The 26,793-nt window shown below is 44.9% G+C and overlaps 1 protein-coding gene across 1 annotated transcript; it reads right to left on the reverse strand.

The window, feature by feature from the left end:
• Positions 1 to 1,710: 1,710 nt before the first annotated feature.
• On the reverse strand, positions 1,711 to 18,249 carry LOC309559314 (uncharacterized protein; the record flags this gene model as incomplete). Its single annotated transcript, XM_082262540.1, has 4 exons — positions 1,711 to 2,049; positions 4,851 to 4,930; positions 5,086 to 5,109; positions 18,171 to 18,249. The coding sequence occupies 4 exons, from the start codon at positions 18,247 to 18,249 to the stop codon at positions 1,711 to 1,713; spliced, it is 522 nt and encodes a 173-aa protein (XP_082118666.1).
• Between the last annotated feature and the right edge of the window lie 8,544 nt (positions 18,250 to 26,793).

Consider the following 26,793-nt stretch of genomic DNA (forward strand, 5'->3'; position numbering starts at 1 on the left):
TTTCTTTAGTAGAAAAGGGAAAATTAGAGCCCATGTCTGTGTCTTTGTTGCAGATTTTCTCTTACCTCCTGGAAAATCTCTGTAATGGAATTAAAAAGCAGGCTGGGGTTCTAATCCTCTCCCAACCTACCTAAAACAAACAAAAAAAACAACAACATTTTTGTCGACATATGCTTTAGGTTCTTTACATGTTCCTATGAGTAATGAGTTTTAGTAAATACAGTATCTAGGATTACAAGGTTGACAAGGGTGATGGCTCAGCTAAAAATCCCAAATGTACCTGGGATGGTATATCTCCCTGCCTAGAAATTAGCACACATCCTGCGAGTCAGACAATGACTTTATGCATCAAAAGGGTTTTTAGCTGAATGACAGGTTTGATAACTGAAGAATAGAAATAAGGCAGTTAAATATGCAAAAGGTTCAAAGTTTAGTCTTCACTGGATGCATGCTTGTTCCAGGTCAGTGGCACTAGGTAGTAAAACCAGGATGCAGATAACAGCCCTGGAGCCTGTACCTTTAATAACACGACACCAATAGCAGCTCCACTATTTCTGGGACTAAAAGTACAATGTAAAGTACAAAGTAAAGTAAAATATTTATGACAAAAATATGGGATTGCCATCACTGATTACCGTCTACAATTGCAAGTTAATTGACTATTATGCTGATCAACTCACTTTACTACCTTCTAAACCAGGGCTAATAAAAGGTACGCAGATTAGAAACATCTAAATAAAGACAAATCCCAGCACCAATACAACATGGGAATTTTTCAGTACCAATACGCAATACTAATTTCTAAAATTCATAATTTTAATTACCCTAAAATGCTAAAATGAATAAATCTGGCACAACAATGTTAGATACATAACCAAAAGACATTATGTCATCCCCTGTATCTTTTATCCCTCTTACATAGTATCATATACTTTATTTGTCTACAAGGATGCTCAAAGGATAATTCTGAATGCATTTCGTGGACTCTATTGGCTACTTCCTAGGGAGTTTAACAGAGTGGCTTGAAGAAGTAGTTGTAATACTCCCCACTCAATATATAAAAGATCTTGTAGACATCTTTGTTTATTAAAGAAAAATATTTTATGGAGGGTAAAAAAAAAAAATATGAATTTTGTAAATAAGTATTGTGTATTACTACCTTTAAAGTCCCATGTTGTTGTATTGGTACTCTTATTTTGTTAGGGATGTTGGTGCCCCTCCTTTAATGGGTCAGATACCCTTCTGAGATAGCCTTTTTTCTTTAAATAAAGTCAGAAATCCTTATTAAAATACTTGATATGAGTCAGTGGTATTAAAGTGAGTATATCAGCATGACAGCCAGACAACTAACATTTTAAGTAGGTAAAGTCAGCAATGGTAGTCTCTACGTTTCTCTCATGACATGGTTCTTTACCATTTAGGCAAGCCCTAAGTTCATCACTTTAGTGCCATGAACAAAGGAAAAACCTATTTGCTAGGGTCCTAAACAGCAGTGAAGATGCAAAAGATCTAACTTTGCCCCATCTAACAGCCTACATAAATGCTATTGAGTGGAGTTTCCAGTTAAAAAACAGTACAAAATTGTACAGTACAAATGACTCTTTCTCTGATCTGACTACAGTGAACTGAAATCTGGTTGGTTAATATTGATTACTACACTATTGATATATATTCCTCTTTCAAATTATCGATCAATGTCTCTCGTATCTCTCAACATTCTGGTTGACAAGCTGGTTGGGAGACTGATTCACAGATTGATTGACAGTCAGACTGGCTGACTGACTGGCATTCAGATTGGCAGGTTGGCTGGCAGTCGGGTTGGCAGATTGGTGTGCAGTCAGGTTGACAGATTAGCTCAGGTTGGCTAGATGGCTGGCAGACTGGTTGGCATGTTGGCTGGCAGTCAGGTTGGCAGGCTGGCTGGTTGACTGGTTGGCAGGCTGGCTGGCAGGCTGGCTGGCAGGCGTTTGCAGGACTGAACATGGTATGGGGGGAGTAAAATGAAATTCCATCTTGGCAGTCATATTTTGTATTGCGACACCAACATGGCTGAAAGAAATAAATATATATAGACATTTATTTATATTTCCCAGCTTGGATGAAGACACATAAAAGGAACAATAAATTCTGTAATTTGAGTTTTTAGATTTGTTGTCAAAATTGATGTGTTTATGAAAAAAGTATTTGTTGCGCATATTTTAGAGTTTCTAACTGTTACTGTTCTGTCTTACTCAGATTTGAAGTGTCAATGCACACTTGAATGATGAGAATCTATTTCTGTAACAAACAGTGACGCTACTGTTCACTTTTCTGTGGCTGCGGAACAGATTTCAAAGATGGGTGGAATTTTTTAATCCTTGCACTTGTCTATGAAGCTGTGCATTAACATGGATCATTTGAGTGGTGTAGCTAAGGCATTTTAATTCAGGTCTGGACAACACTTGGATAAAGTTCTGGGCTACTTTCCGCTCCTTTTAATGCCTGCCCCGCCCCCCCCCCAAAAAAAAATCTCTATGAACAGTGGGCCTTCATAGAATGGATAGCACAGAACCCATTACCATTTTTTCTTTCCATCTTCTGCATACGGTCTTATATGTATTGTGCAGTTACATGGCCAAGAAAAATAACTTGTGTAGAAGAGTCTCTGCTCTCTGTTACACCTTCTCTACTGTACAGAATGATCTGGCAGCACCACATTAGGCTCATTAGTCTATTAATTGCATGAAGGTGCTCTGGGCCTAATACACTCTGATATATATACAGTATATGTATATCTGTCATTGTACAGTTATATAGATGTAATAACATGTTTGCTATTTTATGATTTTTTTTTTTTCAAATTCCCCCACATGGAGTTTCTGAGCTGTTTATTATGCTCTGTATCTATAGCATGCATCTTTTAGGTGCTTCTTTTTTTCCAATTTCTTTATTGTAGCAAAGTTTCTCATATATAACATATTAAATTGGTATCATACATGGTCTTGTCAAAATAAAACCACTTTAGAAACAGTAAAACAAAGTATTACAAAACATCCATATCATCTGAATACAACTTTGCTTGGATTTACAGAGCATGTGATAATGACTTCTAGGGGGCACGGGGCCCAAGGAGTTGTCAGACCGAAAGTCTCGCATTTAATTTAGCATAGGATCAACTATACCGTGCAAAGGGAGGGTAGAGAGAGGGAGAAAAAAAAAAAGGAAAAAAAAAAAAGAAGGAGGGTAGAAGGAGGTTGCAGGCAGATAAAGCTTCCCCTATAAAGGGGAGAGACGAAAAGCCTAACCTGTTATTCGAGGCAGCCACCTCGTTCAAGTCCGTGCTGCTTCAGATCTCACTACATCCTATAGGCATGCTTCAGTACCCGTAAAGTGTCTCCATGGCCTTCACTTGTCTCTAAGTTGTTCCTCAGAGTTGTGGAGGGTAGCAGTCAGCTCCTCCATGAGATGTATGTCATTAAATTTGTAATACCACAGCACTCTGGTTGGTGGTTGGGTCTGTCTCCATAAAGCAGGGATGCATGCCTTAGCACAAGTAACTGCATTGTAAGAGATTTTTTATATTTCCGGAGGGGTCTTTCTGTCAGATGGAGCAAGCATGCCGCAGGATTACCATTTACTTTGACAGATGTCAGTTATTTTATAGTGGCTGCCCCCTCCCCCCAGAAAGGTCCCAAAGCAGGGCATGACCAGAAGGTATGGAACATTATACCCACCTCCAAGTTACAACGCCAGCACGTATCAGGGATGGTGCTGTCCATCTTATGGAGTAGGAAAGGTACTCTTTACCATCTAGAGAGAATTTTGTACCCAACTTCCTGATATTGGTTCATGATGGAAGATTTGTGAGCCAGTATGAGAATTTTCTCCAATTGTTTGGGTGTAAATTGAAGGTTTAAGTCGGTTTAAATGGCGGATAAATGTCAGGTATCCCTCATCTACTGAGGCAGTTAAATAACTGTATATTAAGGACAAAGTGTGTCTGACCGGTTCACCATTCCTACATAGTGCTTCAAATGGAGTCGGCGACCGGGGAACGTAGTTCACCTTCTGAAAAGTCTGTAGGAAGTGTCTAAGTTGGTTAGTGCTTACGGTGTCAAGGGAAGGTTCTGAGAGCTTGGATACGTCTGCGAGGGAGGGGAATCCCCCCTGTGGCCACACGGCCGTTAAGCGGAACTTAACTTGTTCCCTAATCCTGCTACTAGTAAATCCAGGGGTGAAATCCAGGTTGCCAATCATGGGCTTTATAGGGGAAGGTAATATTGCTATATTTGTGGTGCGAAAGATGGCCCTGGTTTCTATCAAAGTCACGCCAATCAGGGGGTGTTTCTGCATGTCCTCAGGGGGGGAGCAGGTGAGCCATGGAGCTGACGGAAGGGGGATGGAGGCATCTTCTATCTTCATAGTCACCCATTGCTAAGAGCTTCTATTGCAATGCCAATCCACAACCCTTGAGAGATGCACTGCCCGATAATACTTAAATATGTCAGGGAAGCCGATGTAGGTGCTTCTTTTTTACCTTTTGTATTAAATAAAAATCAGTTATTCCTAAAACAATCTATCAAAGATTTGTACTGTTGTTGTAACTTAAAAGCCCCACTGGGTTTATTCGTTTTTTGGTTTACAATATATTTAGGATGGGATATGCCCTGTCCAATGATAGTTGGTTGGAATCCTCAATTGGTTTTCTTATGTATCTAATGGAAATGCAGTTTATTATGTTAGGTAAATATTTCTATGAACACTACCTATATAGTGACCCTACCTCTGTGTTTTACTAGTATTCTTAGGAAGAAAATAAAATTACCAAGCTCAACATGCATTTGTGTACTTTTATGATAAAAATAACTTACTATGATCATCATGAAACATAACGCAAGTGCAGTCATTATGCTCATCATGGTGAGAAGAGCTATTCCCCACCCGGGTACCCCTGTGACAGGAAGACAGAAGTCATTATATTTCAAAGGGCATGAAAAACACATATGTTAGGTCTGTAAAGCTTTCTCGTTTCTTAGCTTTTATATTACTAAGCCCTCACACATGGATCTTGTGATAGCGCCATCTTTTATTGTACATTGTACATACCTGTGGAATTTGTAGCTTGTGCACCTGGTGGGCAATGAAAAGATACATATTAAAAATAGAATAGAAATACAAAAAGGTGAGGCAGAACTTTTAATAACAGATTACTATTTATGTGTCTTTTATTCTTTTGTACCTCCCAATGCTCAGCCGCATCATGACTTTTAAAGCAGAACTAAAGCCATTTTTTTTCTTTTGGGCTTGGGGAAAGGGAACTTGGTTAAAACACAACTTGGGCAGCAGAAAAATGACCCCCTGGACAGTATAAGCATTTAACCCTGGCACTGAGGGAAGGGGCATCACAAGGGTAAATTTTACCCTTACCCAAAGTTCAGCTTTAAGGTTTTTATTTTTTTCTGTGTCTTTTTTCCAAAGACTGACTCTAAATTCCTTTCCTGGTTCCTCTTCTGCCAAAATGGAGGCAGACGGTACAGTTACAATACAATTTAGTACAAAAGGAGGACCCTGCTTATTAGAACCTTATTAGAACTTAGAATCAAAAAGGGAGGGCCAATTAATACAATAGGTAAAAACTGCCATGCATGAGCTGATGGAGAATGTAAAAGTTTTGGTTTATTAGTTAAAGGCAGAATAGGTCTCTCAGAAGAGATGCGTTTTCAGGAATCACCTAAAGACAGACAGAGTAGGAGAAAGACAGTTTGGAGTAAGGTGTTCCAGAGGAAGGGAGAGACTCTTGAGAAGTCTTGTAGATGTGCATAGGAGGAGGTTTCAAGTGAGCTAGAGAGCAGGAAGTCTTAGAAGGAGGGAAGAGAGCAGTGGGGGGGGGTGGAGTTGTAGATGGGTTTGTAGGCTGTTGTCACTATTTGGAGTTTAAGTTTTTGGTTGAGTGGAAGTCAATTAAGGGATTGACAAAGAGAAGTGGTGGACACTGGATTGTTTGTGAGGGGTCATTTAAAAATTTGAAGTTGTCAAAAGAATATTGTTCTGGTCAAACCTGTAAGATGCAGTGGCAGTGTAGCTGTGGTGGCATAGTATGAGTATTCTATATCACCAGCTACAAAGCTACTGCATATGACAAAAACCAGTTGCAACAAATCTTTTACCATTATCTTCTAGAGTCCAGTCCTCCAAAGTCCCTGAAGAAGGGAAACTGTCAGAGTCTCATCAAACACATTTGCTGTCTTCTGCCTTATATGTATTAATTAAACACCACTGCACTCTGTGATGATTTGTGTGGTGCTCTTTTTAAATTTTAAAAGGTTTGACTGGAGTTCTAATCCTACCCTCTCCAAAATAAGTTATATTATTTTCTCTTATGTGCCAGTGAACTATGTGACTGTTTAACCCCTTTCTGCCAAGGGCACGGATATTTGCGGCCCTACAGAAGTGTTTCTTCAGCCATAGGGGTGGCATATATGCATACGTGTGTTTGTGCTTGATGTGCCCTGCACAACAAGCTCTTAGCACAGAGACCAATTATTACTGACAACTTTGGGTCTTGTAATAATGACTGGGAGCTGGTAATCGCGGTTTAAGATCACGTGATTGTCCCACTCCAAAACCAAGTAAACATCCTCCCAACCCCCCCACTTCCACTATCCTTACTCACTAAACTCATTCCCGATCTCCCCATAGGGTCCCTATCTATCAGAGTCTTACATGATATCTCCCAATTTTTCCAAAAAGGATCCTTACTTCCAGGCCCTACCTAATGCAAACCTATAGTCTCCCGGTGTCTACGTGCTACACTATTACCCGCATATTACACTTCTTGTCTGCCCATCCCCTTAAAGAATTGCTTGTGGATAGGAAGATCTGGGCACAATACACAGACCCCCCTCCCAAGCCCAGCGGGGTCTCATTTTACTATGACATTCTGCTGGATAATAATACCTTTCTCAAAACAACTCCAATGTTCAGGTGGGAAGCGGACTTGGGAACCACTTACATCATCAAACAGTGGCAAACAGCTCTTCGCACCATACACAAACATTCACACTGCGCTACACACTGGGAAATGGCAATGAAACTCACTAACAGGTGGTATTACACCCCTCATAGACTGGCGGGTTTCTCCACAAAATATTCCCCTCTATGCTGGCATGATTGTGGACACACGAGGACCTTACTGCATATCCTCTGGGGATGTCCAGCAATCATCAGTTTATGGCACAACATATTCCGATTCATAGCCTTGCACACTGGGTGTCTTAACACCCCTTCCCTGGAACTGGCCATATTGCATTTGGGTATTGACAACTATCCACATCAGTTTCGCCCATGGATCACCCATGTTCTCCTGGCAACACCCCTGCTACTACTAAGGAAATGGAAAACTACTACACCCCCGTCCCTGTCGGAAGTTATTGCACTGTTGAAAGTGAACTACCAATTCGAAAAATCACTGGCCATTAACTCTCTCTCTTTGAAAAAATTCCATAATCATTGGAACTTCTGGGCTAATGAATAAGAAATAATGAATAATTGCTTCTTTATCGTATCTGTCGGGGGTTGGAGACCCAATAGGGCAACCCACGAGATGGGCCTCCCTATAACCTGGACAGTATCGGATGATCACTAAATTGACCACTCTGTCCTTACACAGTAACATTATAGGATCTTATATGGTTCATATGGCTCATCTAAGCTATCTTATTGTACATCTAGTTGTTATGCGTCTTTGACGGATATCTGTATCCTTCCCCTTGTTCCCCCTCCTTGATTTATTTTCTTTCCCTTGTTAAGTCAAGTACTCTCATTACTATGCTATGACTTTTGACACTGTATTTACTTGTTATTGTCTTGTCTTGTTATTGCAAACTCAATAAAAATAATTGAAAAAAAAAAAAAATCACGTGATCGCTGGGATTGCCCGTGTTTGGCTCTCCCATCAATCAGTCACTGTACAGCCTGTTTTTTTTCCCCCCCCTTGAATAGAGAAAAAGATAAAATGGGGTTTATCTACTAAAGCTGGAGAGTACAAATTCAGGCTTATGTTCGCATAGAAAACAATCAGCTTCAAGGTTGCATTGCTGCAACTTAATTGAACAAGCTAAGGTTAGAGGCTAAATGGGTTTCACTGCAGAAGTGACCTGATTTTGCACTCTCAAGTTGTGTAAAAAAAAAAAAAAAGATAAGGGCTTGATCTAGGTCAGGGTCATGGTTAGGCTTAGGGTCAAGGTTAGGGCCAAAGATCAGAGTAAATTTTTTTTTTTTTATATCAGTGTCTTAGGTAGAATACAAAAAAGCAAACTGTGCACTACTGTTTCTAGGCCTTACTACAGGTACAAGCAAAACATAGCAAGCACCTATGTGGTATTTCTGTGATTGCCAGAAGTAGAAAAAATTGTTTTGTAATGGTCTTTGAATGGCAAGAAATGTATAGCTACATTTCAAAAAAATTTTTTTTTTTTTAACTATTTTGGGCCAGTTTTCCTTTGATAATATAAAAAAAAAAACACCAGGAGATTAGGATAGAGAGTGCTGGGAGATCCTACCAACAGAGAGACACATTAAAAAACACTTTAATGATATAGCTGTAGGAGCTGTAGGTGGGACATATAACTGCCCATTTAGTGCCTGGCTGAACACACTTGTACTCATAAAAACACAGTTGTTCTTGGTGTTTTGGTGTTTACCTGCACGCGTGCAATGATGTATTTTCTCAAATTTGAGATTCGTTTGAAAAGTGATCTGGAAAAAAATCATAGGTGCATGCATAGTTAAATGCACTGGGAGTCTTACACCAGAGCTCCCTTGCATCTGCAAATGTTCGTATACATGAACCCCTTAGGCTTGGTTCACACATATGCAGCCATAGTTTAAGTGCGGTAGCCCGGTGCGGTTCTGTTCTCCGATTCAGGTGCAAATTTTTATCGGACCTGAACCGGATCCAAAATCACAAAGGACCCTTTTTAAAACCGCACCGTGGGCCGCCCCGCACATGTGTGAACCGGCTCCATTGAAAACGGGTCTGATTCACATGTTATGCAAATTAGATGCTGTTAAAACACATCCAATTCACATGTACATGAACTGAGCCTAAGTAGAGTGGGAAAAACTCTCATCATTGTTTTTTTTTGCTATCTGCAATTTGAGAAGCTAACAATGTGCAGACCAGAGTAAGCATTCACAGTGCAGGAAATGAGACAAAACTGAAGGTAATGAGAGAATTAAGCACTAACTAAAAAAAAAATAAAAAATAATAATAAAAAAAGAAATGAATACATAAAATAAACTGGCTTTGTTTAGATTTTAATACTGCAATTATTAACTGCATAAAAAATACTACTAACTCTACACATTTTCAACATACAGTATCTCACAAAAGTGAGTGCACCTCTCACATTTTTGTAAATTTTTTATGATATCTTTTCATGTGACAACACTGAAGAAATGACACTTTGCTACAATGTAAAGTAGTGAGTGTACAGCTTGTATAACAGTGTAAATTTGCTGTCCCTTCAAAATAACTCAACACACACAGTCATTAATGTCTAAACCGCTGGCAACAAAAGTGAGTACACCATTAAGTAAAAATGTCTAAACTGGGCGCAAAGTGTCAATATTTTGTGTGGCCACCACTATTTTCCAGCACTGCCTTAACCCTCTTGGGCATGGAGTTCACCAGAACTTCACAGGTTGCCACTGGAATCCTCTTCCCCTCCTCCATGATGACATCATGGAGCTGGTGGATGTTAGAGACCTTGCGCTCCTCCACATTCTGTTTGAGGATGCTCCACAGATGCTCAATAGGGTTTAGGTCTGGAGACATGCTTGGCTAGTCCATCACCTTTACCCTCAGCTTCTTTAGCAAGGCAGTGGTCATCTTGGAGGTGTGTTTGTAGTTGTTATCATGTTGGAATACTGCCCTGCGGCCCAGTCTCAGAAGAGAGGGGATCATGCTATGCTTCAGTATATGTTGGCATTAATGGTTCCTTCAATGACCTGTAGCTCCTGCACTCATGCAGCCCAGACCATGACACTCCCACCACCATGCTAACTGTAGGCAGGACACACTTGTCTTTGTACTCCTCACCTGGTTGCCACCACACACTTGACACCATCTGAACCAAGTAAGTTTATCTTGGTCTCATCAGACCACAGGACATGGATCCAGTAATCCATTTCCTTAGTCTGCTTGTCTTCAGCAAACTGTTTGCAGGCTTTCTTGTGCATCATCTTTAGAAGAGGCTTCTGGGACGATAGCCATAAAGACCAATTTGATGCAGTGTGCGACTTATAATGTGAGCACTGACAGGCTGACCCCCCACCCCTTCAACCTCTGCAGCAATTCTGGCCGCACTCATATGTCTATTTCCCAAAGACAACCTATATGACGCTGAACATGTGCACTCAACTGCTTTGGTCCACCATGGTGAGACCAGTTCTGAGTAGAACCTGTCCTGTTAAACCGCTGTATGGTTATGTATGGTTTAAGTTTCAGGGTCTTGGCAATCTTCTTATAGCCTAGGCCATCTTTAAGTAGAGCAACATTTCTTTTTTTCAGATCATCAGGGAGTTCTTTGCCATGAGGTGTCATGTTGAACTTCCAGTGACCAGTATGAGACAGTGAGAGCGATAACACCAATTTTTTTTTTTTTTTTAAAACAAACAAACGTTTATTGAATTAAGTACATCACATATAAAAAGAAAAATACAAACAGGTGTAGGCATTGTCATGGATATCGTCACTTAGGCATATGGTACACAAGGTGAGGTCATGTAAATAGACAATATTTAACCATTTCCCTTAACAGGGAGAATATCACGGAACCAAAGGAGGAAATATGAGTAGCAAGAATAAATTACATCAGTGTTAAGAGTACATCACAAAAATCCACCAAAACAGGGCAACATCCGTACGAACTTTAAGGCTGGGCAAGCGCTGCGGGCGTGGGTGAGAGCTGAAAGGCATCGGATGGTGGGGTCCCATCCTAGACCAAACAACATAGTTAGGGTGTGCATGTGGAGGGGGCCTCGAGCCAATGGTCCCAGATCTTATGATACCTTTTTGGACACCCCCTGTTAGCATAGAGGACTTTTTTGTACGGGAGAGTGGCATTGATGGCTGCCAACCAAGAGGACAGAGTAGGTACAGCCGCCTGCATCCATTTTTGAGCTATCAACCTCCTGGCAACGAACAGGGTTTCCCAGAGAAAGTGCAACATGTATTTGTCCATATCCTCATCCGGGAAAATCCCAAGAATGCACAACTTGGGGTCCAAGGAGACTGGTGCAGCCCATGCAGTCGTGGAGGAACCGGACCACCTGGGTCCAGAATCCCTGCACGTCCGGGCAGTGCCAGATCATGTGGCCAAACGCTCCTGGGGAACGCAGGCATTTGGGGCATGCAGAGAAGTGAGAGGGATCAAACCTGGCCATCCTCACCGGAGTGAGATATGCTCTGTGGGTAATATAAATTTGCGTGAGCCAGTTCGACAGCTTTGGGGAAACAAGCACACAGGCCTCCAAGGCATTACTCCAGTCCTCTTCCTCCAGCTCCCCCACATCCCCCAACCAGGATGCCCGAACACCAAACGCCAAATCAGTCACCTGTTTAAACCCCAGCATGTCATACAATTGAGAGATCAGTTTGAGGTGATCGGGACCTCGGAGCACCTCCAGTAAATCAACGGAAGGGAGAGCGGGGATGTTACCATGAAATTGCGCCCACAAGGCGTGAGTAAGCTGCAGATAATAAAAGCGCATGGAGGCCGGGAGCTGAAACTCCACCTAGAGTGTGGGGAAGGGCTTGATGGCTCCACTTGATATAATGTGTGACAATAGGTATATACCTCTGTTGAACCAGGCACCCGGGTCAGGGATGCTGAGAAGTTCTGGCAGGAGGCAATTAAACCATAGGGGGGTCATGGAATGGAGGGCGGCGTCCTCGGTTTTGGAGATCGCCAGGTCCCAGACCCATCTGTACTAAAACAGAAGACTACCCTTGGGGGCTGTCGACACTGAGCTGCTGACCCCCCAGAGCATGTCTAGAAACGGGTGTGGGAGCCGCGACTCCTCCCCGTGACAAACCAAGGCCATGTATGTGCCCGAGTCTTGCTTGTCTAAATGAAAAAAGTGGGATAACTGGACTGCGAGATAATACCTCACAAAATCCGGGACGGCCATGCCTCCCAATTTGGTCTAGAGGAACCCCATATAAACGTCTTTAAAACTCTATCTAGAGTCATAAAGTATCTATATAGGAATGTAGGTTGGGGAGTGTCACAACATATACAGAATCTTTGGGAGAAGGATCATTTTGACGAGGCCCACTCTACCCATGACACCCAATGGCAATCGTGCCCAAACCTGCGTCTTGGCTTTAACCAGGGCAAAAAGAGTTTCAATATTCAAAGGGATATAGTCAAGGAGGGATCTGGTCACTATCACTCCCAAGTTTTTGAAAGATACCACCCGGGAGAGAGGGAGAGCCGCTTGGTCCGCCATCGGAGGGAAGCTGTCAAGGGGAAGAATGAGGGACATGTCCCAGTTAACCGAGAGACCCGTGAAGCTACCAAAATGTTGTATCACGTGTAGGGTTCGCTGTAATGAAGGCCCGGAATCCACCAGGTATAGTAACATATCGTCTGCATATAAACCGATGCGTTCCTCGAGATCCTCCCGACGGAAACCCCGTATCCCCGGGTCTGCACGTATGGCCAACGCAAGGGGTTCAACCGCAAGTGCGTACAACAACAGGGAGATAGGGCAGCCCTGGCTTATGCCACGGGACAGGGGGAATGGCCGGGATGTCCACCCATTAGCCACCACCCTGGCCCTGGGTTGGGTGTACAAAATAGTGAGCCATTTAATAAAGTTCGGGCCAAAGCCAAATCTACAAAGGCACTGCCAAAGGTATAGCCATTCGACCGAGTCGAAAGCCTTCGCAGCGTCTAATGTAACCACCACCCTTGTACCTACATGATCGTGCGCAGCTTGGAGGTTCATGAATAAGTGTCTGGTATTAAAGGCTGTGTTTTTCGCCGGCATGAAACCCGTCTGATCGGGGTGTACGAGGGATAGTATCACCGAATTGAGTCGTATAGCCAGGATCTTGGCCAAGATTTTTATATCACTTTGAAGCAAAGAGAAAGGCCTATAGGATTCCGGGTATCCTGGATCCTTGCTGGGTTAGGGAATTAGAATGATCAGTGCCTCTCGCATCGAGTCAGGCAAAGAACCCTCTTCAAATACTGCCTCATACACCGCGAGAAAACGGGGTACTATGTTCTCAGAGAACTGGAAATAGAACTCTATTGGTAGGCCATCGGAGCCAGGGGCCTTGGCCCTCACAAACCGAGAGATAGCAGTCGTGATCTCATCTGCTGTAATGGGGGCTTCGAGTGTCGCGATCTGTGCAGGGGTCAGTGTGGGAAAGTCAAGGGCGTCTAACAAGCTGGACAGCTCCGACGGGTCATAGTCAACTTTGGAGGAATATACCTCACTAAAATAGGAGGCAAACACTTTCGCCATGGCCGAGGGGTTCATGGAATCTGCCAGTATCGAGGGGTTGAGCGTTATCACTACGGGTGGTCTAGTGTCCATGTGAGCCAGGTATGCTAACAACTTACCCGCCCTCTTCCCGTGTTCATAGACCCACTGTCTGCCAAAAAACAACTTCCGATTCGCCTGCTCCTGGCATCGATTATCCAGGGCCCTGGTCTGGATACGAAGTAGGGCCAGCAGGTCAGAGGAGGGAGACTGGGCATAACCGGCCTCTAAGTCAGCCAGCTGTTGTTCAGCAAGCCGTACATCAGTTCGCAGCGCCCGTTTGTATCTAGCTATACGTGACGACAGGAGCAGCCGGGCGTGTCCCTTGAAGGTTTCCCACACCGCCGAGGGGGATGCCGTATCAGTGTTAACCACAAAAAAGAAATCCCACTCAGCAGGCAAAGAGTCAACGTCAGGAACAGTCTTAAGCCAGAAAGGGTTCAGGCGCCAATGATGCTGTGGGGGGTCGGTGAACGGGGACCTCGTCACTATATATGGGGCATGATCCGACAGCAGCCAGGGGCCAAAGCGAGCATTGCAGAGTCTGGGCAAGAGGGCCTGGGAGATCCAGATGGAGTCTATCCCGGACATGGTAGAGTGGGTGGCTGAAAAACATGAGTGTGCCCTGGTGAGAGGATACAGGCACCTCCAGGTATCCAGCAGATTAAAGCTGCTGAGCAGCCTGTGAAACCTGGTGGCCCTGTCGGGGTAGGCCGGGGAGTCAGGTGGGCCCGTTCTGTCAAGGTGGGGGTTGGAGACCATGCTAAAATCCCCCAGCCATACAGTAGGGACTGACGGGAATCTAGACATAAAGGCCAGACCCTCCATCAAAAGGGAAGCGTTAAAGGGTGGTGGTACATACCAGGCCAGCAACAGGATAGCATGTCCACTAATCCTATCGGACACAAAGATATACCTGCCCTGGGAGTCCGTCACCACCTCCTGAACGTCAAAGGCCAACGAACGAGATATGAGCAGCGAGACACCTCTGGAATATGAGGAGTGAGACGCGTGGAAAGACCAGCAAACCCATGGACGCCGAAGAGCACCCAACAGGTTGCCCTCAGCATGAGTCTCCACCAGGGCAATAATGTCCGCCCTCTGCTCTTTTAGATAAAATAAAACAACCGTGCGCTTGACTTTATCTCGAAGGCCTCGGACATTCCAGGTGAGTATAGTCAACCCCGCCATAGTGTCAAAACAAACATATCTGATGGCATAGGATGAGCATGGAACCCCAGGACAGGCACACTCCACACCCACAGCGTGAACTCCAAGACACAGCCCCATGGCAAAATAACAATATAAGGCATGACAATGGTAATACACAGTTAGAATATGCACAGTACAAAACTCAAAAACATAAAACCCATCCCCCCACCCTGCCCAACACACACACCAACTCGTGTGGGCATACATCCCAAAACCAGGTACAAATGGAAAATGGAAACTGTAAAACAGCAAAAGCTTGCACCTAGGGGTAGGCCTGCAAAACAGCAGGGTCCCCCCAGGGCGAACATATATTTAGTGTGATACGGGGGTGAACTATCTCCAAAGGGTCGTCCCAGTATTGGGACATAGTGATGAGCAAACTTCTGTGGGACACAACTCAGTTCTGTACGTGAGCAGGGGGCCCTCCGGTCATGGAACAGGGGAACGGTCCATCACGATGAGATAGACATCCTCCGAGGAAGAAACCAGGTGGAACATGAGAGTGCACAGTGACAGGGGAAGGGGGAACATCTGGAAGGGGGTCGAGGAAGGCCCCGAGCCCCTCAGGGAAAGCAACCAGCGAAATGCAAGTGACTGACAACTATCCAAGGGCCAGGGGGCTGCGCATTCCAAGGCGCATCAACCCCCAGGGCAAGGACCAAGCGCAGGAAGCTGGATATCCCAATAAAGGCACGAAGTGGGGTCCGTGAAATGGGGGGGGGGCTCAGACAGGCACTAAGATGACATACATGTCCGGAGCAGGTAAGGGTTTGAAATCCGGGGGCAGGGAGGAGAGCAAGAGACACAGACAGTACTCACGGTAAGCGGTCCAGTCACGCCGCGGCCACATCTGGGTCCTCAAAAAAGTGGACCCTGTCCTCTCCAATCACGCGCAGCCTGGCAGGGTAAAGCATGGAATACTTGATGTTGCGAGTCCTGAGGCGCCTCTTGACATCTCCAAAACTACTGCATTGCTTCTGGACTTCAGCGGAGAAATCCGGGAAGGCACGGATGTGGTGGTTGTCCAGGGGGATGTTGCCACGTTCTCTGGACAGGTGGAGAATGGCATCTTGGTCTCTAAAGTTCAGAAAGTGTGCAATAAAGACACGAGGGGGGGGTGCCCGAAGGGGGTTTCTTGACTGGCATACGATGGGCCCTTTCCACCACAAAGGCCTGGGAAAAGGCCTCTCTGCCATAGGACTTCACCAGGAGATCTTCCAAAAAGGTTGCGGGGGAGACCCCCTTCGTGTCCTCTGGTAGCCCAATAAAGCAGATGTTATTGCGCCTAGTCCTATTCTCGAGATCATCTTGCTTGTGCAGCAAATAGGTGATGTCTCGGGATGCCTGCTCCACTGCATTCTGAACCAGGGGTAAAACATCCTCCACCCTGGAGACACGGTTCTCCGCCTCACTCACCCTCCCCCGAAGTTTCTGGAAGTCCTGGAGCAGGATGGAAATATCGATCTTTCTCTCCTCGATCTTCGTAGTCAGGGACGCCTTGCAGTCTGTTATTGCAGCCAGGATGGTAGCCTGATCTATCCCTGATGCGGCCGCGGGAGGAGCAGCAGACGGCGGTCCGCCATCTTGGGCCTGTGTGCCTCCTTCCAGGCGCCGGAATTTGACTAATTTCGCCACCACCTCGGACAGTCTCTTTGGGGGAGACACGTCCGGTAGGTATCGGGAGGGTGTCTGCGGGTGATGGGCGAGGTAAAAGCTCGATATCGCAATGGCAGGATGATAGAGACGGATTTCGGCCGGGAGAGCTCCTATCGCACACGTCCGCTTACATTGAGCTTCAGGCCACGCCCCCCCGATAACACCAAATTTAACACACCTACTCCCCATTCACACCTGAGACCTTGTAACACTAACAGGTCCCATGACACCGGGGAGGGAAAATAGCTAATTGGGCCCAATTTGGACGTATTCACTTAGGGGTGTACTTACTTTTGTTGCCAGTGGTTTAGACATCAATAGCTGTGTGTTGAGTTATTTTAAGGGGACAGCAAATTTACACTGTTATACAAGCTGTACACTCACTACTTTACATTGTAGCAAAGTGTCATTTCTTCAGTGTTGTCACATGAAAAGATATCATAAAATATTTACAAAAATGTGAGAGGTGTACTCACTTTTGTGAGATACTGTATCTGCTGTTCCACAAATTCTTAGTAATATAAACTGAATTAATAGTACCCATTTAAAAAAAACATTTAAATAAATGTGTTTTTAAACATCAACAAAGGAAACAAAAACAACAAATTATAGCAACGGTAAGAGTCGGTTCACACTGAGGCGACACGACTCCTTACTACTTCGGGGGCGACTTGTGCATTACCATGCACCACGACTTCGGAGCGACTTGCAGGGACTTCAGATAATGGAAGTCTATGCAAGTCGCTCCAAGGTCGCCCCGAAGTAGTGCAGGACCCTTTTTCTAAGTCGGAGCGACTTGTGTCGCTCCTATTAGAACGGGTCCTGTAGCGGTCAATGGACCGCGAGGGAGCGCGACTTGACATGCTGACAAGTCGCCTGACAAGTCGCGCTAGTGCGAACCGGCTCTTAATACTAGAATTTATGATGATTATAACAACAATAATACTACTACTAATAGTAATAATGCAAAAATGCTTTTATATTTATGTATGTTTAGTCAAAATGCATTTTTTTCTGTATGGAGTGGGGAAGGGTGTGCTCCAATTGGGTAGAATTATCCTCTCTATTATCACCAAGAATTATGGAAAATCAAAATGTTACAGCTGTCACCAGACCAATAGGGGAAGGGAAATAATTTAACAGGGATACCTATTCTTGTGTCAGCTGTCTAAGGAGGTATCCACACTACAATCAGATTGTAAAATCTTCTTTAAATTTACCAAAACTTCTGTATGTAATAAGAGGACAAACCTATACATTTCATCCAATTTGCACCATGCAGACCCTTACATTACATAGTAGTTGGTAGCCCTAAAGAACATTGTACAATCAGACTGTGTAGCGTATGGTCAAGTTAAAAGGGGATATCCCTGTGGAGAAATCTCTTCTTGCTTTCTGTTTAGTCTCCAAAACAGGGAATGAAGAGAAATCTCCCCAATGTGGGGATGGCAAATAATAAATTGAGTTATTAAGCCGTTCCTACTCTATCCTCTTAGAAAAGCTTTAGATATACTTAAATAATACAAACAACAACAATATATTTATAGAATGTTTAATACTATTATTGATCATTACAATAGTAACATAAATACTACTACTAATAATAATAATACTAATAAATATAATAATAATAAAGTGAAACTTTTTTATGTTAATTGTTGTTTTGTTTTTAACAGTGTTTAAAGTTTAAATAATTAACGTTTAAAGGTATTAAAAAACAGAAATAGATTGTATCATTCAGACGATATTGTGCGGATATTTACCTACACCCTGGACGCTTAGCAGCAAACAGAGGGCACCAAGAAGCATTGCTACTTTGTAAAGTATAGATCCAGAGTCCATGTTGCTTCCAAATCCGGAGAGAAGAATCAGACTTGTATTTCACCAACCCCATAAACTTATTTTATACCTGCTGTATAAAAGGCGCCACAGTGACAAGTTTAGGGCTGGGAGGATCCGTATTTAAGGTTAATGGGGATTTAACATGGAATCCCTCTTGGAGTGACATGTGATTTCATATTTCCAATTTGGCTTACACAGGCATATACATTTGTGAATGAGAGGAGTATCTGACATTCCATATGGCACATTCATGAAGCATTTATGTGTTTTGAATCTTGGTTTACTGATATAAATACCCAAGTGTACAGTAAAACATACATCCTAATTATATACAAATGAATACATTTTTCAAGAACTAGGACAGCATGCTCAACTTATTATTATAAATCTAATTTATTGTTTCTAGAGTCTCAAAACACAAGACAATTATTATTTTGAGATTACTGCGGTTCATCAGTGAAAAAATAAAGTTGAACATAAGACAAACAGAAATGATAAATTGCAAAAATATAGCTGATATTAAGATAGAGGAACCAATTGATCTACTAAAAGGTTTTTTATTCTGTTCATCCAGCATTGTGATTCAGGCTGTCCTGCCAGACATTAAAGACAGATCCTGGGCTTCCACTGTGCACAGCCTGCTTATTAGACAATGAAAGAACATAAACACAAAAATGATGAACTCTTCTCACTCTAATTCATTCCCCTATTAGTAATCAGTCAATGTTAAACTTCCAACACTGTGTGCTCCACCGGAACCCTGACTAGCTCATTTTGTTGGCCCTCAATCTTTCAATCTAAGACCTATAACTCAGGAGATTACAGAAAGCAGATATGAAGACAAATTCAGGTATTAACATTCACTGCATTAAAATAAAAATAATAAATTATGCTTTTTAGTGAATACATTGATGCATTAAATGGTGTTTTGAATTCAACTTTAGATATCTGATGAAATCCTGAGAATTAATGTTTATTTATTATGGAAAAATGTGCAATGTGTACAGCCACAGTTTAAAAAGAAACTCTAATGAATGTCCAGTGTGCACGTTTGTTATATTATTGCAAAGTTCACCTTAAAGTAATTTTTGGCGTGACTTTCATGTCCTACTTGTGTGACATTATTATGACTAGTGTTGAGCGAACACGGACTGTATTATTCGTGTTCGTACCGAATAATTGGATTTTTTGTACCCGAACACGGACACGGACACTTTACTGTATGTTCGGGTAAAAATCCGTGTTCGGTCGTTTTATTTCCGGGTTTTGCATGCTTTGGCGCTCTTTTCATGTCGGGCTTTCAACAGCCAATCAACAATCGTTTAACTGGTGTGCCTTAAGCCATCCCAGCCATGCCTGCAAATGTCTCAGTAGCTGTGATTGGCCGTCTGAAGCATGTGACCAAGTCTTTATAAGTTCCAGGCAGCCGCAGCGTCTTCATTCTGCTGCTTAGATCAGGGACAGAGCACACATCAACGTACTGGCTGCTGATTAGGGAAAGACAGGCAGGAAAAAACCATTTGTGTCCGGATAGAATTGAGTGACAGGTCGGAGTGTTTAGGCAGGGCGAGTTGTAGGCATTTTAGGGATAGAGTCTGCTGAATTATAGGGTCAGTGTCTTCTACAAAGTACAATCGATATTGCTGTGTGGGGGGTGGGGTGACTCTGCACTCAATCCTGATCTACGATCTCTTCTCAATCCTGTTAGGGAGAGGCTGCTGCTGCTGAATTTTAGGGAAACTGTGTTCTACAAACTACAATCGATATTGCTGTGTGGTGTGGGATAGGAGATAGGCAGGTGTCAGTGATCCACATCCATTTTTCTGTGTGTGAGCTGCAGTGAACACAATCTTTTTGGGGTGCAGTGAACAACGTCCTTTTTGGGGTGCAGTGAACAAAATATTTTTGGGGTGCAGTGAACAAAATCCTTTTTGGGGTGCAGTGAACAACATCCTTTGTGGGGTGCAGTGAACACAATCTTTTTGGGGTGCAGTGAACAACATCCTTTTTGGGGTGCAGTGAACAAAATCCTTTTTGGGGTGCAGTGAACACAATCTTTTTGGGGTGCAGTGAACAAAATCCTTTGTGGGGTGCAGTGAACACAATCTTTGTGGGGTGCAGTGAACACAATCTTTTTGGGGTGCAGTGAACAAAATCCTTTTTGGGGTGCAGTGAACAACATCCTTTTTGGGGTGCAGTGAACAAAATCCTTTTTGGGGTGCAGTGAACAACATCCTTTTTGGGGTGCAGTGAACAAAATCCTTTTAGGGTGCAGTGAACACAATCTTTGTGGGGTACAGTGAACAGAATCTTTGTGGGGTGCAGTGAACACAATCTTTGGGGGGTACAGTGAACACAATCTTTTTGGGGTGCAGTGAACAAAATCCTTTGTGGGGTGCAGTGAACACAATCTTTGTGGGGTGCAGTGAACAAAATCCTTTTTGGGGTGCAGTGAACACAATCTTTGTGGGGTGCAGTGAACACAATCTTTTTGGGGTGGAGTGAACAAAATCCTTTTTGGGGTGCAGTGAACAACATCCTTTTTGGGGTGCAGTGAACAAAATCCTTTTTGGGGTGCAGTGAACACAATCTTTTTGGGGTGCAGTGAACAAAATCCTTTGTGGGGTGCAGTGAACACAATCTTTGTGGGGTGCAGTGAACACAATCTTTTTGGGGTGCAGTGAACAAAATCCTTTTTGGGGTGCAGTGAACAACATCCTTTTTGGGGTGCAGTGAAAAAATCCTTTTTGGGGTGCAGTGAACAAAATCCTTTGTGGGGTGCAGTGAACACAATCTTTGTGGGGTACAGTGAACAGAATCTTTGTGGGGTGCAGTGAACACAATCTTTGGGGGGTACAGTGAACACAATCTTTTTGGGGTGCAGTGAACAAAATCCTTTGTGGGGTGCAGTAAACACAATCTTTGGGGGGTACAGTGACCACAATCTTTTTGGGGTGCAGTGAACAAAAACCTTTGTGGGGTGCAGTGAACACAATCTTTGTGGGGTGCAGTGAACACAATCTTTTTGGGGTGCAGTGAACAAAATCCTTTTTGGGGTGCAGTGAACAACATCCTTTTTGGGGTGCAGTGAACACAATCTTTTTGGGGTGCAGTGAACAAAATCCTTTGTGGGGTACAGTGAACACAATCTCATACTTCTGAACATTTGAGGGTGCTGCCTGTTCCATACTCCTCCTCCTACTGCTCAACCATCCTTTTAGGGGTACAAACAATAGTAATTGGGGCCTAGTGTGGTGGTGTACGTGTGAGATACATACACTTTCTTTTTGATCATATTTTCTATTCCGCTATTCAATTAAATCCTTTGGGGATCAATTAAATTGCGTGATAGTCTGTGTCGGTACGTGTGAGATCCACCTTTCCAAGTTTTTGGGGTTCATCTCATACTTCTGAAGATTTGAGGGTGCTGCCTGTTCCATACTCCTCCTCCTACTGCTCAACCATCCTTTTAGGGGTACAAACAATAGTAATTGGGGCCTAATGTGGTGGTGTACGTGTGAGATACATACACTTTCTTTTTGATCATATTTTCTATTCCGCTATTCAATTAAATCCTTTGGGGATCAATTAAATTGCGTGATAGTCTGTGTCGGTACGTGTGAGATCCACCTTTCCAAGTTTTTGGGGTTCATCTCATACTTCTGAAGATTTGAGGGTGCTGCCTGTTCCATACTCCTCCTCCTACTGCTCAACCATCCTTTTAGGGGTACAAACAATAGTAATTGGGGCCTAGTGTGGTGGTGTACGTGTGAGATACATACACTTTCTTTTTGATCATATTTTCTATTCCGCTATTCAATTAAAACCTTTGGGGATCAATTAAATTGCGTGATAGTCTGTGTCGGTACGTGTGAGATCCACCTTTCCAAGTTTTTGGGGTTCATCTCATACTTCTGAAGATTTGAGGGTGCTGCCTGTTCCATACTCCTCCTCCTACTCCTCAACCATCCTTTTAGGGGTACAAACAATAGTAATTGGGGCCTAGTGTGGTGGTGTACGTGTGAGATACATACACTTTCTTTTTGATCATATTTTCTATTCCGCTATTCAATTAAAACCTTTGGGGATCAATTAAATTGCGTGATAGTCTGTGTCGGTACGTGTGAGATCCACCTTTCCAAGTTTTTGGGGTTCATCTCATACTTCTGAAGATTTGAGGGTGCTGCCTGTTCCATACTCCTCCTCCTACTGCTCAACCATCCTTTTAGGGGTACAAACAATAGTAATTTGGGGCCTAGTGTGGTGGTGTACGTGTGAGATACATACACTTTCTTTTTGATCATATTTTCTATTCCGCTATTCAATTAAAACCTTTGGGGATCAATTAAATTGCGTGATAGTCTGTGTCGGTACGTGTGAGATCCACCTTTCCAAGTTTTTGGGGTTCATCTCATACTTCTGAAGATTTGAGGGTGCTGCCTGTTCCATACTCCTCCTCCTACTGCTCAACCATCCTTTTAGGGGTACAAACAATAGTAATTGGGGCCTAGTGTGGTGGTGTACGTGCGAGATACATACACTTTTTTTGATCATATTTCCTATTCCGCTATTCAATAAAAACCTTTGAGGATCAATTGAATTGCGGGATAGTCTGTGTCGGTACGTGTGAGATCCACCTTTCCAAGTTTTTGAGGTTCATCTCATACTTCTGAAGATTTGAGGGTGCTGTCTGTTCCATACTCCTCCTACTCCTCATCCATCCTTTTAGGGGTAGAAACAATAGTAATTGGGGCCTAGTGTGGTTTTGTACGTGCGAGATACATACACTTTTTTGGATCATATTTCCTATTCCGCTATTCAATAAAAACCTTTCTAGGGCAAGATCTTAAATTACAGAAATATGAGGAGACCGTCAAATAAGGGCCGTGGCCTGGGTCATGGTGCTGCTGGTAGAGCTCCTGTTGCAAGGAGAGGACGTGGTCGATCTGTGCCAGCTACACGCACAAGTGAAACACCTTCCTCAAGTGTGAGTAGGCGACAGAACCTGCATCAGTATTTGGTAGGGCATCATACGCCCCTAGAAGTGATGAGGCCAGAACAAGTGGAGGCGATAGTAGATTGGTTTGCTGCTGACAGTGCCTCCAGTTCCTTCACATTGTCTCCCACCCAGTCTACTGCAGAAAGGTCACAGTTGGCACCTGCAGCCGATGTCCAACCGTCTTTCACCTCACCCCCTTGCAAATCAGGCAAGCAGTCTGAGCCCCAAGCCATACAGCAGTCTCTTCTTCTTTTTGATGACTCTGTCAGCAGGGTTTCCCAGGGCCATCCACCTAGCCCTGCCCCAGAAGTGGAAGAGATTGAGTGCAGCGATGCCCAACCACTTATTTCTCAAGATGAGTACATGCAAGGATCATCGCAGCACGTCTCCGAAGATGACGAAACGCAGGTGCCAACTGCTGCGGCGTTCAGCATTGTGGAGACCGACAAGGAGGGCAGGGGTGAAGACTGGGTGGAAGATGATGTGGAGGACGATGAGGTCCTCGACCCCACATGGAATGAACGTCATGCAGGTGACCTGATAGTTTGGAGGAAGAGGCGGTGGTCGCACAGAGCCACCAGCACAGCAGAAGAGGGAGCAGGGTGCAGAAGCGGAGCGGCCGTGCCCTAGACACTACGCCCGCTACTGCCCAACGCAGCAAGGGAACGAGCGCACCAAAGTCAGCTCAAAGGAGTTCTCTAGCGTGGAAGTTCTTTAGAAAATGTGCTGATGACAGGACACGAGTGGTTTGCACCCTGTGCAATCAGAGCTTTAAGGGAGGCATAAACCTTCTCAACCTGAGCACAACCTGCATGATCAGGCATCTAAGTGCAAAGCACGAGCTGCAGTGGAGTACACACCTTCAAAACCAAGAAACGTCTCTGGCTCATCCTGCTTCCTCTTCTGCTGCAGTCTCGGCCGCTCCAGCCACATCTGTAGTGATACCGGCACCTGTCACCCCGCAAACAGACGATCTGTCAGCAACACCACCACCTGGGTCACCAACAACCATCTCCACAATGTCCCGTGGAAGCGTTCAGCTTTCCATCTCCCAAACACTTGAGAGGAAGAGGAAGTACCCCCCTACCCACCCGCGATCCCTGGCCCTGAATGCCAGCATTTCAAAATTATTGGCCTTTGAAATGCTGTCATTCCGTCTGGTGGAGACGCACAGTTTTAAAAACCTTATGTCGGTGGCTGTCCCACAGTACGTCGTGCCCAGCCGCCACTACTTTTCCAGGCAAGCCATCCCTTCCCTGCACAACCAAGTGGGGGAAAAAATCAGGTGTGCACTGCGCAACGCCATCTGTGCCAAGGTCCACCTAACTACCGATACGTGGACCAGTAAGCACGGTCAGGGGCGTTATATCTCCCTAACGGCACACTGGGTAAATTCAGTGGCGGATGGGCCTGAGGCGGATAGCAATTTGGCGCATGTCCTTCCACCACCGAGGATTGCAGGGCGCTTCAGTTTGCCTCCTGTTCCTAACTCCTCCTACTCCGCTTCCTCATCCTCTACCGCCTCCTCATCCGGACAGCGTAACACCTTCACCACCAACTTCAGCACGGCCAGGGGTAAACGACAGCAGGCAGTTTTACAACTTGCCTGTTTGGGGGACAAACCACACACCGCGCAGGAGTTGTGGAGGAGCATGGAACAGCAGAAAAATGAGTGGTTGCTGCCAGCGAGCCTCAAGCCCGGCCTGGTGGTGTGCGATAACGGGCGAAATCTCATAGCAGCTCTGGGCCTAGCCGGTTTGACGCACATCCCTTGCCTGGCGCATGTGCTGAATTTGGTGGTGCAGAGGTTCCTTAAAAACTACCCCGATATGTCAGAGCTGCTGCAGAAAGTGCGGGCCGTTTGTGCGCACTTTCGGCGTTCTCACCCTGCTGCTGCTCGCCTGGCAGCGCTGCAGCGTAACTTCGGCCTTCCCGCTCACCGCCTCATATGTGACGTGCCCACAAGGTGGAACTCCACCTTGCACATGCTGGAAAGACTGTGCAAGCAGCAGCAGGCCATAGTGGAGTTTCAGCTGCAGCACGCACGCGTGAGTCGCTCTGCGGAACAGCACCACTTCACCACCAATAACTGGGCCTCCATGCGAGACCTGTGTGCCTTGTTGCGCTGTTTTGAGTACTCCACCAACATGGCCAGTGGCAATGACGCCGTTCTCAGCTTAACTATCCCACTTCTATGCCTCCTTGAAAAAACAATTCGGGCGATGATGGAAGAGGATGTGGCACAGGATGAGGAGGAGGAGGAGGATGAAGAGGTAACATTTCCAAGGCTTTCAGGGCAGTCATTCGCAAGGGGCTCTGAGGGTGGGTTCCTGCACACACAAACGCCAGGGACACAATTGTCCAGCAGGGGCACAGTTCTGGAGGATGAGGAGGATGAGGAGGAGGAGGAGCTGGAGGAGGAGATGGAACCATGTTCACAGCAGGGTGGCACCCAGGCCAGCTCATGGCCATCACTGGTGCGTGGCTGGGGGGATACAGAGGACACGGACGATACACCTCCCACAGAGGACAGCCTTTCGTTGCCTCTGGGCAGCCTGGCACACATGAGCGATTACATGCTGCAGTGTCTCCACAACGACCGCCGAGTTGCCCACATTCTAACTTGTGCTGATTACTGGGTGGCCACGCTGCTGGATCCCCGTTACAAGGACAACGTACCGTCCTTAATTCACTCACTGGAGCGCGATCGCAAGATGCGCGAGTACAAGCGCACGCTGGTAGACGCCATGCTGCTGGCATTCCCATCTGACAGCGGGGCCGCAGTGGAAGCACAAGGCAGAGGAGGAGGAGGAGGAGGAGGTCGCCAACGCAACCAGGGCACCGCCAGCACCTCAGAAGGCAGGGTTAGCATGGCCGAAATGTGGAAAAGCTTTGTCAGCACGCCACAACAAACAGCAGCACCAGCAGCTCAGATGGAACGTCTTAGCAGGAGGCAGCATTTTACCAACATGGTGGAGCAGTATGTGTGCACACGCCTACATGTAGTGAATGAGGGGTCTGCCCCCTTCAACTTCTGGGTCTCCAAATTGGGCACATGGCCTGAGCTTTCCCTTTACGCCTTGGAGGTGCTGGCGTGCCCTGCAGCCAGTGTATTATCTGAACGGGTATTTAGCACGGCTGGGGGCGTTATAACAGACAAGCGCAGCCGCCTGTCCAGAGACAATGTGGACAAGCTCACGTTCATTAAAATGAACCAGGCATGGATCCCACGGGACTTTTCCGTACCTTATGCAGAATAGCAATGGATACCGACCTTACCCACCCATTGTTCCATTTTTGCTCTTTCTCACTCTTTTGGGGTGTACCCTCATTTAAAATTTGTGAAAAGAAGCAGTGTTGGCTACCTCGTCCTCCTCCTCAGGGCCAGATTAACGTAGGGGCTATTGGAGCTGCAGCTCCAGGCCCCTACCTTTTATATAGGCCCCGGGTTGGCCATATTCACTGTTACCGCTCTTCTGTCACTTGTAAACACAGAAGTCTGGCTTCTATGCTCGCTTCCCCAGGCAGCACCCTCAGAACCTCCC

The sequence above is a fragment of the Pelophylax lessonae genome, assembly GCF_965119305.1.
Source record: "Pelophylax lessonae genome assembly, chromosome: 7".
NCBI lineage: Eukaryota > Metazoa > Chordata > Amphibia > Anura > Ranidae > Pelophylax > Pelophylax lessonae.